At 36.3% G+C, this 20,467-nt stretch overlaps 1 protein-coding gene across 1 annotated transcript in view; it reads right to left on the bottom strand.

Moving 5' to 3' along the window:
- The window catches only part of RANBP9 (RAN binding protein 9), an 84,073-nt gene that overhangs the window by 1,898 nt on the left and 61,708 nt on the right, over window positions 1-20,467 (bottom strand). Inside the window, exons 9-13 of the mRNA XM_007539264.2 lie at window positions 17,960-18,150; window positions 16,851-16,995; window positions 9,914-10,035; window positions 7,894-8,045; window positions 2,582-2,693 (exon numbers count right to left, since the gene is read on the bottom strand). Coding sequence (XP_007539326.2) covers window positions 2,582-2,693; window positions 7,894-8,045; window positions 9,914-10,035; window positions 16,851-16,995; window positions 17,960-18,150 — 722 coding nt within the window. The remainder of the gene's footprint in view (window positions 1-2,581; window positions 2,694-7,893; window positions 8,046-9,913; window positions 10,036-16,850; window positions 16,996-17,959; window positions 18,151-20,467) is intronic.

Raw genomic sequence — 20,467 nt, 5'->3', positions numbered from 1 at the left:
CTTAATAAATTTAATCATAACTTATAACTGAACCTAGATAAGACACCATAGTATTTAAGAATACATCTTCCAAGATGGGTCAGAGAAGGTGAGTTCATTGCTAACATGATGCCAACTGGACTTCACTGAGCAGACAACCCCACCACTGTGTCTTGGAGCCCCGGTTCCCCAGAACCCTGACCCACTAAGAAAAGAGAGGCAGGCTAGGACTGTGGATCAACCTGTCACCACTCATGTTCAGCGGGGAAACAACTACAGAAGCCAGACCTTCCACCTTCTGCATCCCACAATGACCTTGGGTTCATACTCCCAGAGGGTTAAAGAATAGGAAAGCTACCAGGGGAGGGGATGGGATATGGAGTTCTGGTGGTGGGAATTGTGTGGATGATGGTCTTAAGCAACTTAATATTTAAATGCAACTCCCCTGACAAACCCAAAAGGGGGAACAGTCATAAGAAAACAGGACTTTTTTTTTTTAAGCCTCAGAGAACATCCAAAAGACCATTATAATTATAGTAAACCATAATCTGCTATAAAGTTCTACATTGCTACTATAAATTCTCTTTCACCAATAAACAAAAACAAAAAAAAACAAAACAATGAATTTCATGACTAATGAAAACAGAACACATTTGGGAAAAAATTCTATTACAAGATATTATAAATGTAAGAAAACTACAGGACAGAAAACATTTAATACTCAAATATGGTCACTTCTTTCATATTCCATCCATATATGTCAAGAGTGGGTAACCTTTCTTCTCCCAAGGCACCATTTACAGGCACCATTTACAGGCCATACAAATTATCATTTTTAAAAATTAGCACTCATGTTGCTATGAAAAAAACCTGTATTTATTGAACTTATATTTGTTGTCAGTGGTTGCTTTAGCAAGACTGGATGTCCCCTACCCTTGATAGTAGCACTGGCCCTTATTAAAGTTTCTCTGAATAAATGCTAATTTACTCTGTGGCGCTTGCTCCAATCTACCTAAAATTAATGGAAATGTGTTCCTAAAAAGTGTCCAAATTTAATCGCCAGCAGAGAATGGTAGTCCCATTTTACCTGGAGAACTAGATCATAAGTCAGGTGAAAAATTATTCACTTAAATTTTTTTAAGAGTCCATAAAACTTTTATTTAAATTGACTATAAATTTCTATGCATAATATATCTATAGAATTCATATAAGAAATCTACTTTATACATACAGTAATCATCCTATAGTGAGTTGCTCAAAGGATAGTGAGCAATCAGGAGCAGTTAAGTTGCAGTTTCTCACTTTATGCACAATCTTGGCTAATTCCTTAAATTGCTATTTTCAGGACTGGGCAGTGGTGGGACTTTTGGTTGAGTACAAGTTACACTGGAGAAAGGACCCATGCTCAAGCCCATGCAGGGAGGGAGCTTCACAAATGGTAAAGCAGTGCTGTAGGTGTCTTTCTCCCTACCACCCCACCCCTTCCCTGTGGATCTCTGTCTCTATGCTCTCAGCCATCTGCTTGTCCCTTGTTCCTGAGGTCTCCATCCTGGGAGATCCGCATCAAAGATTGACCACAATCTTTGGTACTCAGAATATGTGAGGTCACTTCATCCAAGTGACCTCTCATATTCTCTTGTGCACCTTTTTTTCACTGAATATGCTTAACTTTATGCAAATATAAAATTATTCCAAAGGTTGGTGTAGACAGGACATTCCAGTCATTTGACAATCTCCTTTGGGACCTTTTTTTTTTTTTTTTGCCACCAGGATTATCACTGGGACTTGGTGCCTGCACAATGAATCCACTGCTCCCTGGTGCCCCCCCCCCCCTCTTCTTCCTCCTCCTCCTCTTCATTTTATTGGATTGATAGGGGAGGGAGAAGATAGATAGGGAGAGAGAAAGACAGACATCTGCAAACCTCCTTCACTGCTTATTGTAGGTGGGGAACTGGGGTTCAAATCCAGGTCTTTGTGCATGGTGTAATATGTGCACTTAACCAGGCATGAAATTGCTCAGCCCCTGCACCTGTATCTTAAAAATGACTAAAGCTGTGATGATGTCTCAGGCCACAAATGCTCACATATATGCATACAGAGATATATATTTTAATAAACAGGAAAATAACTCCACTGTATTGTTTTTATTCCATTTGAACCTAATCTGGAATTACTGGAGGGAGATCTCTATGCTTCCAGGACAGTTTATTTTTACTTATTTTATTTTACTGCCTCCAGGGTTGTCGCTGGGGCTCGGTGCTTGCACTATTGAATCCACTGCTCCTGAAGGCCATTTTTTTCCATTTTTGTTGCCCTTGTTATTGTTGGATAGGACAGAGAGAAATTGATGGAGGGGTAGAGAAAGACACCTGCAGACCTGCTTTACCACTTGTGAAGTGACCCTCCCTGCAGGTGGGGAGCTGGGGGCTCAAACCAGGATCCTTCTACCGGCCCTTGAGCTTCCTGCCATGTGCACTTAACCTGCTGCACTACCTCCCAGCCCCCAGGAGAGTTTTTTTTAAATGCAAAAGCCATCTATCTATATTATAATTTATTACATTACTCTCAAACTAGGTATACTTATGCTTTTGACATTACTTACCTAATATTGCACTGTTAAGAGCTGAGCACACAGGTTCTCTCTGAATAGGGTCAAGTTGATTTCCAACTGGGCTATTCCAAGGATCTGAATAAGCTAGTAAACTGAACGCATCCTGTGAAAACAATAAAGAAGTTTGTTTTTAATTTCAGTAGTATAACTGCTTACAAGTTGAGATGTGATAAAGCTTTAATGCACTAGACTAACACTTAAATCCATTTACCCCATGACTATGAGGCTAGACCATATAGAAGAGCCTATTTATTTTCATTTTTTAAGAGCTATTTTATGAGAAAGGGATAGAAACCAGAGCACCATTCTACCGTATGTGGTGCCGGTGGTCAAGCTTCAGATCTCACGTATGCAAAGAATGCAAAAGGTTAAAGGCTTCCTAGTCAACTGCACACTTGCCCTTTCTCATTCGAATTCACCACTATATTGTGATTAGAAAAGAACTGCCTATAAGGTATTATGTACAGTCAAGTCAGTCTGAGGCTACAGGCAGTAAGTTTGCCTTTAAATCACAGGTAGTTGCTCTCCATTTTAAAGCTTAAACTGATAGAACATGATAGAATATCATATAATTCTTTAAAAATATGAATAATGCATAGACACTAGAAATAAATGTAACAGTAAAAACGGTACAAAATAGTATAATTACTAACTAGGTAAAATACATGCATATGGGACTTGAGGCAAAAGAAAAACTGAAAATACTGTCATGGCAATATGGGATACTTTATTTTAGAAATATTACCTCTGGGAATAATCTCAAAGGGAAATGTGGCATTTAAGTAGGATTCTCAAAATTATATTTTTCTTAAAATCTGAAGCTGTATCTAAATGACTGGTTTTTTTTTTTTTTTTTTTTTTGCTTCAATTACTAATTTAAAAACTTGTAGGCTGGGACTACGCATTGATATGACTCCACATAGCGTTGCCGCAGGAGCACAAAATCAACAAATAACTGCTAAGCAAACTCAGGTAGTTCTCTTGGAAATACTGGCAAAGTGCAAAACAAAAACAAAAGAAAATGGAAAAAGAAAAAAAAGGAAGACTGAGAAAATGGGGGGGGGGGGTGGGAAGGCCAAGAGAAACCATACACTAATGCAGAACCTTCTCTCCCTGTTTCACTACATGTCACCTTCTAGTCCATATCTAAGGTGAAAGGAAAATCTTACAATCAATACTTTATTTTAGAAATAATATTACTAAAATAAATATTCACTAAATCACTTGCTATATGTTCACATGATTATGGAATTTAATGCAAATTCCAAAGAAACTGAAGACTAAACAGCAAAGTTTGTGATGTATAAAATGTTGTAATGGAACTCTAGCAGCTTATTAAATTTCTAAAAGTTTTACAGTCAATATTAAGTCCATGTCAAACCAACTTCCAGCTTTTCTCTTCAGTAGAATGACATTTTTAAACCAATTGGTTTGATATTAAGTACTAATTGGTTTACTATTACATATAAAAACTTTATCCTCCTCCAAGTATTTAAGTTGCCTAAAATTTTCTTTCTTTTTAAAAATATCTTTATTTATTAGATATATAGACAGTCTGAAATTGAGAGGGGAGGGGAGATAGAGGGAGAGAGACAGACACCTGCAACACTGCTTCACCACTCTGAAAGCTCCTCCTGCAGGTGGGGACAAGGGGCTTTAACCCAGGTCCTTGTGCACTGAAGTGTGTGCACTCAAGCAGGTGCACCACCACCTGGTCCCTTAAATTGCCTAAATTTTAATGCCAAGTATGAACTGCTTAGTCTAAATATTTCAGATTTATATACTGATTGAATTCTGACATTAGGCTTAAATTTTTTTAAACAGTTTAAAAATTTAAGTCCTTAAGATACCGATAACCTCAGCCTAATCAAAATCATTTAGCTATGTCAATGTCTAAGACTGTTAATAATAGATATCTTAAAATTATATAAAGCTTGGTTAATTCTAGCTGTTGGGTTACCAAAATATTAACTCCTAGCTACTTTTTATTTATTTATTGGGTCAATTTAAGCTCCTTAAGACTGTGAAGAACTTTTATCGTCTTCTCTTGAAAAGAATTCCTGATTTTTCTTGCCCTGGAATCTCTGGGATTTTGTATTTCTTGGTGTCTTTCTCCCTTTCCCTACCCCATTACATTGTTTCTGTTGGTCTCAACTAAATCAGTGTGGCCTGTGCCACCATGTCAAGTCATGCTGTTTCTGCATTTGCTGCTGATAGCCTCTTAAGATACCAATCCTCAGATGCCAATTGCCATATCCTTTTACTTAGTGAAATCTTTGCTTCTTCTTCTTCTAGCGTTTGCCAGATCTTTGCTAATACAATATACAAGTTATGCAATCCAGTTGCAGCTTGTGTGCTTTCCAAAAACATTACATATCATAGATACAGACTAAGGCTTACTTTTTATTATGTTCATGGGTGGATATTTGTTTCCATACTCTATGGACAATTACATGTTTTAAAGTAAAAGTGCTGGGAGTCAGGTGGTGGTGCAGTGGGTTAAGCGCACGTGGCACAAAGCACAAAGACCAGCTTAAGGATCCTGGTTCGAGCCCCCAGCTCCCCACCTGCAGGGGAGTCGCTTCACAGGCGGTGAAGCAGGTCTACAGGTGTCTTTTTCTCCCCCTTTATGTCTCCCCTCCTCTCTCGATTTCTCTCTGTCTTGTCTAACAATGACAACATCAACAATAATAACTACAACAATAATGAAAAACAGCAAGAGCAATAAAAGGGAAAATAAACATAAAAAATAAAAATAATAAAAAAGTAAAAGTGCTTAATAGTTCTCTACCACTTGGCCCAATAGTCCTCTATAATTAAACTTAGAACTAGCAAGTTTGACAGCCTAGTAATATGGCCTAAAAATAACACCACAATTCATCAACAAAATATTTACTACTTAGCCTAGACAACTTCTATTCCACAACAGGGGCTTAAACATCATGGCCATAAATACTGTGACTTATGTAAATGGATATCACTCATATTTCTTCATTAAGATGTTTAGAAATTTGTCACATATCCATTGACACTTATTCTGGCCTTATTAAGGCAACTTATCAAACCAAAGAAACTATAAGACATATTAAGAAAAAAGATACTGTCATCTATGGTTTTAATGGATGCAGAGTAAGATTACAGCCTTTTAAAACTTTTTGTTTTGCAAGAAAAGGAGAGTAGGAAAGAGCCTTATTATCATATCAACAATTATATAAAACATTCTTTAAATTAAAAAAAAATTTCCTCAACTGGTCAGTTCCCCTTGTGGTTGGTTCAATTCCCCAGCACCACCATAAACCAGAGTTGATCAATGCTCTGGTCTTGGTCTCTCTCTCTCCCTTCCTCTCTTTCATTAAAATAAATACAAATACTAACAAAAATGTCTTAATAATGCTGTTGTTCCTTTCTCACTTTCATTCTCATTAATATATATATATATATATATATAAATTTTAAAAACAATGCATCACAATGTTTAATGCAGCATTCTCAAAAAAACAGGGGTTTTTTTGTTCAGTAACTAAAGAGATTTTGTGGAAATGTAAAGATGCTTCTCCTATTTTTTGAATGACAGCTATTTGCCACATAAATGTTATGCATACACTAAGTTTGTTGTAACTTTCAAATTTATAATTTTGTTACAATTGCTCCTATGATTAAGTTAAATATAACCCATATACACAAAACCCTCTGAGCATCTTGAGTAGTTGTTTTTTTTGGACAGATAAGAGAACAAGGGGCAGGCAGAGAAGGAGAGAGTAAGAGACACACCTGTAGCACTGCTTCACTACTTGTGAAGCTACCACTACAGGTTGGCACTGGGGGCCTGTGCATTATAACAAGGGAACTCTATCAGATGCACTACCACCTCTAATCCCTCTTCAGTGATATTTAGTGTCTAGACTAAGATTGTGAGCAAATGCCCTAAGGCATCTTTAGTATCTAACAATGAAGATCCATTTAGGTAGCTAAATAATAAATAAATAAATAAATAAATAAATAAATAAATAAATAAAGCTTGAGTATTACAATTCTTCCTAGCACAGACTGGGAGATTGTTGGACCCTCAAGTATGCGGTCCTAAATTCAATCCTAACATCCCATGTGCCAGAGGGATACTCAGTGATTAAGCTTTAAAAAAAATTCTTCATAGCATTTTTGATAAAAAGAGGTTCAACAAAATTAGTGATAAAAGCTTCCAATCTGGAAAAATAATACTTTCAAATGAATTCAACTTCAATTGAGCAAACTTTCTGAATATCTAGATGTTATATTTCAGTGCTTCTAGAAGAGTAGTTTAGTAGAACATACTCTAACCTTTAGAAACTTTTTTTAAGGACTTTATCAACTGGAAGATAGAACTAGGAAACTGCTCTGGTGTATATGTAATCTGTCTAGTGGGCATTGTACTAAGGTAATAGTGCAAGTAGGTTTATTTTTGATGATCTACCTTATATTTAGCACTACTGAGTGTTGTCCTGGCTGACTGTTACATTTACTCTCAGTTTAAGTTAGGAAGGGTGGTAGGATTTTAACACTTTCCTTCTATACCCAAATATCAGTTTCAATGCAACTAAATGTTTCTAACCCTCTCATCCTCCCCCAAGACATTCTAAAGTAAGTGAATGAGACAACTTTAAGCCTAGCGTAACATATGCACACACAAAAATGTAATGGTTAAATTAATATTTCATGGGCTTACAGGATTCTGGATCCTTATAAATATGTAAAAAGAATCCTATAGTAAGTCATGACAACTCTATAACTGCAATATGGACAGAGCTAAGTTACTGAACTGTTCAAATTGTACTCACAACAAATGTAAATCTAGAAGAGACATGAAAACACATTTTAACTGTTCTGGCTATAAAACAAGATGCTTCACAACCACTATCAAATGAAAGCCATACATTTAAAATGTAATCAATTTCCTGCAATCCTGAACAATATATGAAAATAAAAACAGCTCAAATTTAGTCTTATCAGAACTCATATTTCTACTAATACCTTTCCCAATTTAACAGCAACGAAAATAACTTGTATACAATGTTGATAAATGCCAGTTTAAATTATAACACACACTTAAAAAAAAAAAGAAAAGCTTAAAGTTCAGTGTTATTTACAGTTGAGGAGAGCTAAGGCTAACTAACCCCATCAAATGTTTTTGTTTTCAAATGGGCAGGAGACCAGGGACTTGATGTTCATTTCCCAACAAGAACTTCTAAGCACTATTCAATGATGTGCCACACTGCATTTTAGTTCCTATGATATCTTTACACTTTTTCAAGAAAAAACAAATTTACCTTCAACATTTTTTTATTTGCTGTATTTTTGCCACATTCTCTTCTCAGCTGTTCACTCATAGCTTGTAGCTCTCTTCCAAAGTGAATCATTCTTTCTATGGCAGCTTGACTTCCTCCACATAACTGGCGTCTTAACTGACTTGAGTCAACTTCTGAAAGTGAAACAAACACGGACTTTACTACCTCATTGAATGGTGTAGAGTATGAAAATATTTTTTATATTATTTCATATGTCCCATTTAATAACTACTACTTTTACCTAAAAGTGTAGATTTTTAATATGGAATGCTGAAGGCTTTAAAAGATATTCCCTTATCTTGGCCTCAAGTATCTAAGATCTAATATCTAGCAATACAGGATTAGGATGTTATCTATGTGCTATGGAAATTTTTATGAAAATTTAAGTTCAACTCTATTTCACTAAGTATCAAAAAAAGAAGAAAAAAAAAACTCTCTAAGTTCTACAAAAAAAACCAGAAATGGAATAAAATGATTCCTGGAAACTAAGAGGGACTCCAATAAAATCATCCACATTTACTAACTGAAAGGTTTGTACTACTTTCAGAAATATTTTTAGAATATAAATTTATAATCCTTTAATATCATGGATAAGGTCCTTAGAAACCGACTTTTAGCAAAACATCATATAGTCAGGTTCTCTAACAACAATTCAAAAAACAATAATCTGGGATTTCATTTCCTCCTTTACCAACACTGCAGTGAAACAACACTGAATGAAATATTCTGTTATGCTGCTTACCTTGACTATTATCACTAATCCATAGTGTAGCCACATAAATAACTAGTAATAGTGATGGTAAGAGTTAATAAAAGCATTAGGTCTTTTGTGCTATTATATAAAATAGCTCTTTTTAATCTTCAGAATGGTCATGAGACAGCTATCATACTCATTTTACAGACGAAGAAACTGTGGCACACAGCTAGCTCTTAAATAGCACGTCTGAGGTTGTACAGGTAGTAAGTGGCAGCTGCAGAATTCAAATTCAGGTAATCTAACTCTAGAGCACCTATCCTAACTCTGTATATAGTTTCTTATATATAACCAAACAATTTGAGGAAATACTTCTTAATCTCAAAATGCTAAGAATTCTAATGTTGCCATCAAATTCTGATAAGTAAATATGTTAAGTTTTAATAGTTTCACACGATTCAGGGGCCAGGAGAGAGGTCATCCAGGAAGGCATGTGCAATACTATACACAAGTTCTCAGGTTCAAGCCCTCGTACCACACTGGAGCACCACAGCATCTGGGGCAACTACATAAATCATAAATGGAGAGGTGTCGTGAGATCTCTCCCCCTGAATTTTTTTTTTTTTTTTTTTTAAGAATGAAAAGCAAAGTCAACCTGGGAATGGTGGTGTCACACATTCATGCAAAGTCTGTATTTCTCCAAACCAGTATTTCTCCAATTGATGTGGAAGTTGGCTGATGGTTTAACTATGTGATACAACTTATTACACAAGTTGCCAACAAGGTAAAATTATGTACACTAATGTACCTTTCAGTGCTACAATTGGGAGGCTACAGATGGAAATCCTGCTTGAGCACCTACTACCTGTTAGGCACCCATTATTCATAGTCACATATATTGATGTTCAATGAGTTCAATAAAGTCTGTTCAAATAAAATTTGTAAAATCTACTCATTTAGCATTTATTTGTTATAGTGAGGAAAGTGTAAAAGATCCTAACTTTTAAATATCCTGTGGGATATTCAGGAATAAATCAGGATTCAGAATTACTAGTGATATTAGCTTAGCTGAGATAGGTCAGTAAAGAAATCCATCTAAGACTTCAGACAGTTTCGAAAAGTAACTCTACTCTAACAACCCACTTTCTCAAGAAAGCTTAAGAGAAGCAGTATGTATCACTGTCAAATCCAATGGCACATACATCTTTATAATTTGAATTATGCTCATCAGCTGTGATCAGTACAAGTAAAAAACATAACCTTGTAGTCATCATTTTTATTAAAAATGTAAGAAATATCACTGCAGACCCATTTCGGTGTCACAATCTTCCATTTCGTGGTCATGTTTAGAGCTACCATTTAGGAAACCATTGGATGAAGTTTCTCCAACTCCATTGGAGTAGTGATCTGTTTCCATGTCTACATCATTACTGAAAATGAAAAACAAACCTAATTTTAGAAATATCATACTTGTAGCTTAGCTTAAAATAAATTACTAATCAATTATGTAGCCTACTTTAAACTGACTTCAAAAGGCAACAGCGATCTGTAAAAAAGGTATTTAGTTAAATTCTGACTGTAATGAAACCAAACACATAGCTGACTCTAGTACTCTTGGAGATAATGGAGAAAAAAATAACCTACCTGTACTAAAATATACTGGTTTCATAACTTTACATCAATATGGAGAAATTATACATTCAAACTAAGCAACTGCACTTATTTCCATAAATACTTTCCTAAAACTGTTTTACCCTCCCATACTGCCAAGGGGGTAAATGTTAGGGGAAGATGACCAGAGGGCTCTGAATCCAATCATATCAGGACCTGGAGAGAGGGAGGATTAAGGGGGGTGGGAGGACTCTCAGACACAGTAGGTGTGACTCAGAATGGAAGAATGAAGAGAAAAGGGGGTAGAGTCAAAATGGCAGCTTGAAGACAACACCTGGCACACTCTCCGCAAAAAGACTGCTTTAAACCTGGGATTCTGGGTGAGGGCAGGATTTCCAGGCCAATGGGGGAGGAAGTATACAAGAGGGGGCAAAGAGGAACCACATCATAGAATTATAACCCACCTATAGCCAGTCAATGGGCTGATGAAAAGGACAAAGGAGATACGGAGCTTCCCCCAACAAGTTGCAGATGCTACCATGATTACCAGACTGACTTCCCAGGGCAGATGACCTCTCCAATATGTCCTGGAACCACAACCCCCAGAACCCTGCCACACTAGGGAAAGGTAAAAATAGGTTGGGGGTATGTTTATGGATCAACCTGTCAACACCCATATTCAGCAGAGAAATAATTACAGAAGCCAGACCTCCCATCTTCTGCACCCCATAAAGATCTTTGGTCCATACTCCCAGAGGGATAAGGAAACTTCCAATGGAGGGGAGGGGATATGGAACACTGATGGTGGGAACTGTATGGAATTGTACCCTTCTTATACCACAATCTTGTCAAACATTATTAAATCACTAATAATAATAATAATTTTAAAAAAGAATGAAAGAGAAGGCAGGACAATAGAAAAAGTGGGCAAATATATATAAATATACATAGCTACAGAAACAAGTCAACCCATATTTGTGATCTTGGGAGAACTAATGCAATTTCCAAATGAAAGAATGGAGACACAGAACTCTGGTGGTGGGAAAGGTGTGGAATGATGCCCGTTATCTTTGAATTTTGTAAATCAGTATTAAATCACTAATTAAAAATTTAAAAAAGAATAATCACCCTTCCTCCAACATTTATTTTCAGCAAGTTAAGGAGAAAATTCTCACAAACTATTCACAGAGCCCATTTCATCTCTTTTCTGTATGCATCTTTTTTCCTTTGGTCTTAACATGTCAGTATTTCCACCACAACTTATAAATATAAACTTTCTCAAAGGTAAACATTAACCTTAAAAACTACTCAGCCTTAGGGGCCAGGTGGTGGTGCACTTGGTTGAGCAAATATGTTACAGTATACAAGGACCCAGGTTCAAGCCCCCAGTCCCCACCTGCAGGGGGATTGCTTTTCAAGTGGTGAAGCAGTGCTGCAGTTGTCTCTCTTCCTCTCTTATCTTCCCCTTTCCTCTCAATTTCTGACTGTCTCTATCGAAATAAATAAAGATAATAATAAAAAAAACTCAGCCTCAAGTTGTGGTGTGTGTGTGTGTGTGTGTGTGTGTGTGTGTGTGTGTGTGTGTACAATGGAATACTATTCAGCCGTTAAAATGGTAAATTCACCTTCTTCATCTCATCTTGGATGGAGTTTGAAGGAATCATGTTAAGTGAGATAAGCCACAAAGAGAAGGATGAATATGGAATGATCCAGCTCAGAGAAGTTGAAAAATAAGAGCAAAAGGGAAAATACAAAGCAGAACTTGGACTGGAGTTGGTAAAAGTCTCTGGGGTGGGGTGGGGGGTGTTCAGGTCCTGAAATATGATAGCAGATGAGGACCTAGGTGGGGGGGGGCTAGAGTATTATGTGAAAAACTGAAAAATGTTACACATTTACAGACTACTGTATTTTATTGTCTACTAAAACCATTAATCCCCCAATGAAGAAAAGTAAATAAAATTACTCAGCCTCATACTTCCATGATCTTTCTAGTACTCAACACTATTTTCTAACACAGACTTTCTTTTTTGGCTACAGGTTCTAAATTAATGCTGAGCCTTATTTTTTTTTTTTTTTAATTCTGTTTTGGATATTTAAGGTGTTGCAACTTTCACTTAGTTCATTTACTGCTTGAATAAATATGTGCCAATTAACTATGAAAGTTGTCACTAGATGTTCCTCAGATCCATCCACTAAGCCAACAATATGCAACTTTAAAGATTTCTCCTACTGGGGGCTGGATGGTAGTGCAGCAGGTCAAGCACACATGGCACAAAGCACAAGGACCAGCATAGGGATCCCAGTTCGAGCCCCCAGCTCCCCACCTGCAGGGGGTCACAAGCGGTGAAGCAGGTCTGCAGGTGTCTTTCTCTCCTCTGTATTCCCATCCTCTCTTGATTTCTCTCTGTCCTACTCAAGAACAACAACAGCTATGACAACAATAACTACAACAAGCGCAACAAAATGGGAAAAACAGCCTCCAGGAGGAGGAGTGGTTTCGAAGTGCAGGCACCGAGCCCCAGCAATAACCCCGGAGGCAAATAAATAAATAAATTTCTCCTACTGAGAGCTAGATGATGATCACACAGTCTAAAAGCAGACTTGATAAAGATATAGGAAACAATTTAAAGTGGTCTTTTTTTTTCCTTTTTAACTAAAAAAGCAAGGCACATTCATTTACAATTAGTAAAAAATCTCTCTGTATACTGCCACAAGAGATAACTATTGATTAAAATACCTTGAAGTGTGCGATAAAATTCTTTTTTTTTTATTTTGCAGATCATTTTATTGGAGAAATAATGGTTTACAAGACAGTTGTGATACTTTATTTCTCCATGACAGCTGTCTGCATACCACTTCCAAACCAACCCAAGTCTCTCTTCACCACCTTGTACTGGATATCTAAAATTTCCTCACCCCACCACCTTCCCCTAGCCTAGTTCTGAGTCCTCTATTTTGCTGCAATATACCTTTTCCAAAATGTGAGAAAGGATACTTCATTATGTCTTACACTTGAGTATACCACAACTTTCTTAATCACTCACTTGTTACTGGACATCTGGGCTGCTTCCAAGTTTGAGTTACTTACAAACTACGCTTCTAAAGACATTGACTGTTTGTAGATCTTTGTGTGTGGATTTAAATGTGTTAAGCTTGTGTGGGGGAAATGTGTGCATGCACACACGTTTCTATTTAGTAAAACCTATAAGGTAAAAAAGAGATCTAAAAAATGGAACACAACACTCTTAGGATTCCTGTTAGAAAGGACTGTTTACACCTTGACAAACTTTGAAACTTACTAAGAAAAAACAAACTTTAATTTATGTATGTACAAACGATTGTGTTTACTGTTGACGATTGTGTTTACTGTTGACTGTAAAACATTAATCCCCCAATAAAGAAACTGAAAAAAAATAAAGATAATTAAAATTTTTTTTAAATTAATTTAGGGGGCCAGGTGGTGGCGCACTTGGTTGACTGCACATGTTATAATGCACATGGACTCAGGTTCAAGCCCCCAGTCCCCACCTGCAGGGGGAAAGCTTCATGAGTGGTGAAGCAGGGCTGCAGGTGTTTCTCTGTCTCTCTCCCTTTCTACCACCTCCTTCCCATTCGATTTATGGCTGTCTATCCAATAAATAAATTAATTAAATTAAAAAATTAAAAAATATATTTAATTTAATGGTGTGTTAGCAAGATGTTATGTTAGCTTTTTCTTTTTTTAACTTAAATTTCTTTAATTTGTTATTAATACTGTTACAAGTTTATAAGACTACAATATAGTTCCACATAAAGCCCAGCCCTCACTGCACAGAGGAAAACTTTGATATTGTGATATTCTTCTACCTCTGCCTGTCTTTCTATTGGGAAAAGAAATCAGCCTTAAACATTAGTGAAACTCCAATGACAACCAAAAATATAAGTAAATTAATTTTTAAAAAATCAACAGAAATCCTTCATATAGTATGTTTCAGTGATGTCAGTAACATGTTAAACATTTTTCTGGCAATCAGTATTTGAGACAGATCCTTTCATTTAACACTCAATATTTTGAGTTATGTTGCATGGTAAAAGCTAAGGATAAAATGCAATGTCCTCTGTTTTTCAGTAGTAAACATAAAGCTATTTATAGGATATATCCATGATGAATGTTAATCATAAAGAGTGGTACAATATTTGATGAACAAGTAAACCAAGGAAAAAATCCTGGAAGAACTAAAGTCTAAACTCAAATTTAACAGAAGTTAGGATGGAAGAGATGGTTGGGAAAATAACATTTTCAACGGAGACAAGTATAATGGAAAAAACACAAGTCTGAGATGATAAAAATTCTGGGAAGTACCCAGATCTCCAGTTTACTAGCTATATAGATATTTGAAAAGAAAAAACAAAACAAAAAACATTCACTTTCCTGATTTTCAGTTCTACATCTGTAAAATGGTATTTAATAGTTAAAACCATCTTTGCCTACTTCTCAGTATTGTTGCAGAGAAAAATCATTATCAACTATTACTGTTAGTGTCAAAGAAGGCAATTTAAAAGCTTACATTCTCCCTCTGAATACGAAGGAAGATGCAGTGTAATCAACCCCTTCCATTAAGCTTGTTTGCCTGAAATCAGGTAATAAATAGGTTTGTTTTTTTTAACAGCTTCCTGGCATAAAGATAGTATTTAAGAGAAAAACCCACAAATTGACTACAATCCTACCCTCAAATAATAAAGAAATTTTTTATTAATAGTAAAGTACTATCAACTTAACTTTTGAAATTTCCCATACACTGTTCCCAACAATATTCTAGTTTTACATTTTTATATTTATTTATTTTACCAGAGCACTGCTCAGATCTGGCTTATAGTGGTACAGGGGGCTAAAACCTGGGACTTCGGAGCCTCAGGCATCAGAGACTCTTCGTATAACCACTGGGCTATCTTCACCACTTTACTTTTTTATTTTACTTTTACTTACTGATTTTTTTATATTTATTTATTTATTACCTTTTGTTGCCCTTGTTGTTTTATTGTTGTAGTTATTATTGATGTCGTTGTTGTTGGATAGGACAGAGAGAAATGGAGAGAGTCGGGAAAGACAGAGCGAGGGAGAGAAAGATAGACACCTGCAGACCTGCTTCACTGCTTGTGAAGCGACTCCCCTGCAGGTGGGGAGCCGGGGGTTTGAACCAGAATCCTCACCCAGGTCCTTGCTTTGCGCCACCTGCGCTTAACCTGCTGTGCTACTGCCCGACTCCTTACTTTTATTTTTATTTTTATTTATTTATTTTTTATTTTATTTATTTATTCCCTTTTGTTGCCCTTGTTGTTTTATTGTTGTAGTTATTATTGTTGTTGTTGTTGGATAGGACAGAGAGAAATGGAGAGAGGAGGGGAAGACAGAGAGGAGGAGACACCTGCAGACCTGCTTCACCGCCTGTGAAGCGACTCCCCTGCAGGTGGGGAGCCGGGGTTCGAACCGGGATCCTTATGCCGGTCCTTGTGCTTTGCGCCACCTGCGCTTTTACTTTTATTTTTTTACTGCATGTCATCTCTACCCAAACTCCTCAGCATAACAGTTTTTCTACTGTTTTCCTCATGTCACTTTTTGTGGACTTGATTGTAATCTGTACCACGTAACACACTACCTCCTTAAATTGTTGTCACTTTTAAACATACCCTAGAAATTCTGACTAGGCTCTAAATTTTCAAATACAGATTTTAACAAACATTTCTTTGTTCAAAAATCTTATTTCCATTAATGAACCATATTAAATGATTCTTTAGTGAAAAAATTTTGCACTGATAACATTTCCTGAAAATGCAGTGTGACCAATTAACTCATAAGTCCTAACCAATAACTGATATAATCTATTATTTTTGTGGAAAAATAAAAGAGGTTATCGTTCTGCTAATGAATCCAATTGAGACTCATATTCAATCAAGGTGGTTTAGGCTGATTCAATTCATAAAAATTCTTACACACTAGAGTTTCAACTAAATACATTTTCTGAATCCTCATGAATATTACATCTACATCAAGGGCCATACTATATTAATATTGGACATCTCTTCTTCAAAGCTCTTCAAAGTAACAGACTATACATAGCAGATACGTAGGTTCTTAATACTGTCTTCATATTACATATCTGCCAAGTGACCTAGCCATCTACTCTATGGAAGTTGCTTAAAGATAGGTCCTTGAAATAAAAATTCTCGTAAAGCTAGTAAAGTTTCTACATATTCTATCAATTTTAAAAAACAATCAATAGAAAAAAAGCCATAAGTGTACGTTCTTATTAGACATTAAAGATACCAGTAGGACTTAACTTAGGAATATAACAGATGGCATTAACATGATTATGTGTAGAGCTCTGTGGTGGGTAGGAAGACTAGCTAGAATACAAAGCCCTGAATTTGTAATAAGCAGCTCACTACAAGAAGAAAAAAATGTCTATAGAGTGAGAGAAAGTAAACAGCTTACATGAGTATTAGGAAACAAAAACTTCTGGGAACTTAATATTTATATTTTTTTTGTTTTCTGGAGGCTTGGGAGTTCTATGGCCCAGTTTTTCAAAATTATTTAAGATGATGACACCCGCAACTAGGTTACTTATATGATGCAAAGGCTAGCAAAATCACTTACCTGGTGAAGTTATTAACTTGTTGTGATCTTGACATATTTATACTGTTCAGTTCTGGTACATTCAAATTGGATGACTGATGTTTACTATGGCAATATGATTGATGTGCTTTATTTGATATTATACCATTACTACAACTTTCAAAACCTAGTGTGAAATAAAATGAAAAAAAAAAAAAACATGAAAACAGTAATCCATACTATTTAGCATTACAGTTTAAATAATGTACCTGTATTTCAATTTTGCATTAAAAATTCTAACAAGGAGTCAATGGACTTACACTACACAAATGGTTAACTTATTTGACAGTATAAAGATACTTAGTTATAACTTTTAATTATCTACTCTAATATTCACATAAGGCTTAATCTGGGTCTCATTCAACCCACACAATCTCCCTATCATAGTAGTGCTAGTCTCAGCTCCAATTCACACATGAACACTAATGAGGCCAAGAACCTATCAACACTCAAGATGATAGTAGCTATGTGATACTACTCACGGATGACAGTCTATGAAAAGAAATAGCACGTGCTTCTACATAGAAAGTTACGTGTACAGAGCAAAGATAACACCTTGGCAGGAGCAAATAAAAAAAAAAAAAAAGAAAGATCAGAAACAAAGAGATGTAAAAACCTATCAAGAAAAGAGAGAATCTTTATTAAGAGAATACCAAAAGTTTTAGGGAGTAAGACTGATGAGTCTAAAAAGGGACAACAGGAAAAAACTACGCAGAGTGGACTTTACAAGAAGCTTAGCTAGGAAAAAGCCATTACATAGCATGGTTTGATAATTAGAAGCATGGCATATCAATGCGACAAACACCTTTACATGTCTGTTCACAATTACCTTTTCATTGCTAACTCAGAGGCTGGCCTTTGTGAAAATCTGCTTTAAAAAAAAAAAAAATCTGTTCTTAGAAATAACTGATCTTTAAGTTTCTCCTTGGTACTGAAAATACATGAGTTCTTCTTTCAAGATATCCTGCGACCAAGTATTTACACATGCAAAACTGCTACAATAGAAAACTACTAAAATTTTAACAAAATGAATCATGTTTCATAACTATAAATACAAATTCAAAAGATAATACCATTAGAGTGAATCTCACCAGAAAAATGTGCAGTACTTCCTTTGCCTGATGCTAAATTATGAATATTCATTCCATGGCTGGGGCTCATACTTGGACTACTAAAAGGTCGAGGACTAACAGGATAACTGTCTTGAGATTTTGGACTTCGGCCTCCCAAACACCGCACTTCGCTATCTGTACCATTCACCATTTCTATAAATTGACGTACTCTAAGAAGAGAAAAGAAAATTTTAGATATTTTCTAGTGGCTATTTTCTTGTTTAATAACACTAATGTCTGAGAAATATTTTAAAAATTTGTTTATGAATTTAGTTTTTAGATATTAAGCTAGAAACATTAAATGCAGATTCAGTAAGCATTAAATGTATACTCTTTAATGTATACATTTCAAGAATAGTACAGTTGCAAGAAACAACATGACTTTTTTTTTTTTTTTTTGCATCCAGGATTATTGTGCTGGGGCTCGGTGCCTGCACCAAGAACCCACTGCTCCTGGAGGATATTTTTTCCATTTTGTTGCCCTTGTGGTTTTATCATTGTGGTTATTATTGTTATGTCGTCACTGTTGACAGAAAGAAATGGAGAGAGAAGAGGAGACAGAGGGAGAGAGAAAGATAGACACCTGCAGACCTGCTTCACCACTTGTGAAGAGATCCCCCTGCAGGTGGGGAGCCACTTTTCATTTATTTATTTATTTATTTCCTTTTGTTGCCCTTGTTGTCAAAGTGGATTTTTAGTAAAGCTAAAAATAATTTAATCAAAAACAATATTTGCACTTAATTGCAAGTTAAATAACACATAAGAATATGGTGTTCTTTTTATGTACACAAGATACATATAAAAAGCAAGACCTTTAGTCCTCAAACCTCTTCCTCATCTCCAGTCTCATCCTGTAATCTCTTAACCCATAGAGACAATATTTAACTTTTTTTTTTTCCCCTTTTTGTTGCCCTAGTTGTTGCAGCCTCGTTGCGGTATTATTGCCATTGTTGACGTTGCTTTGTTGTTAGATAGGACAGAGAGAAATGGAGAGAGGAGGGGAAGACAGAGAGAGAGGGGAGAGAAAGATAGACACCTGCAGACCTGCTTCACCGCCCGTGAAGCGACTCCCCTGCAGGTGGGGACCCGGGGGCTCGAACCGGGATCCTTATGCCAGTCCCTGCGCTTTGCGCCACGTGCGCTTAACCCACTATGCCACCGCCCGACTCCCAATATTTAACTTTTATTCTAATGCAAAAACAATACTGATATTTGGCTCGCAGGTTTTCTGATGCCTAGAAATTTGACAACTTAAGCTAATACCAGGATTATAAAAATAAAAAAATATTATTAAGATAGACTCTCCTGAAAAAAATACCAAATTAAGTGGACTACTCTTACTTACAAAAAACCCACACAAAAAACCCTACAGAAAATAACAAAAACTAAAAATGGTATGAATTACTCTTTTTTAAAAATATTTTTTAGTATTTATTTTCCCTTTGGTTGCCCATGTTGTTTTATTGTTGTAGTTTCTGATGTTATCGTTGTTGGATAGGTCAGAGAGAAATGGAGAGAGAAGGGGAAGACAGAGAGGGGGAGAGAAAGATAGGCACCTGCAGACCTGCTTCACCGCTTGTGAAGCGTTCCCCTGCAGGTGGGGAGCCGGCAGCTCTAACCGGGATCCTCACGCCGGTACTTGAGCTTTGTGCCACATGTGCTTAACCTGCTGCGCTACCTCCTGACTCCCAGAAGGAAAAAATTCCTGTGTGCTGTTGGTGGGAATGTAAAATAATGGAAAGCTATGAAACTGTAGGGATTAATCTCCTCAAAAATATTAAACATATACTTAAACTATTCTATTTCTGAGTAAGGATTATTTACACCCAAATTGATAGCAGTATCATTCACAATAACTAAAAGTGAAAGCAATTCAAACATCAGATGACAGATGCATGGATAAACAAAATATGGCTGGGCTCGCGCACGACGCACGCGCATGTGTATGTATGTGTGTGTGTGTGTGTGCACACACACGAACCGTAGTCAGTCTTGAAATTCTAGCACATGTTCAAATGGATTAACTTCTAAAACACTGTGCTTAGTTAAACAACAGTTACAAATATTTTATGATTCCACTTAGAATCAAATTTGTAAAAGAAAAAAGTCGAGTGGTGGGGCCTGGCATTGGCATGCCTAGTTCAGCGCACACAACATCATAACACGAAGACCCACATTTAAGCATCGGATCCACACCTAGGGGAGGAAACTTCACAAGTAGTGAAACAGTGCTGCACATCTGATGTCTCATTTTCTCCTTTCTATAACCCCGCCCCCAATTTTTCTGTCTTATCAAATACCAATCTTTAAAAAAGATAAAAGGGGGTGGGGGAGGCAGCACAATGGTTATGCAAAGAGATTTTCATGCCTGAGGCTCCAAAGTCCCAGAATCAATCCCCTGATCAGTGCTCTGTTTTTTGTTTGTTTTTTTTTTAAAGAGAGAGAGAAGATATGAGAATTTAAATCTTTAGTGGGTTCAGAGTTTGC

The sequence above is a fragment of the Erinaceus europaeus genome, chromosome 4 (assembly GCF_950295315.1).
Source record: "Erinaceus europaeus chromosome 4, mEriEur2.1, whole genome shotgun sequence".
Classification (NCBI taxonomy): Eukaryota; Metazoa; Chordata; class Mammalia; order Eulipotyphla; family Erinaceidae; genus Erinaceus; species Erinaceus europaeus.
Note: the sequence above shows the minus strand (reverse complement) of the source record. Positions and strands in the feature narration are given on the sequence as shown.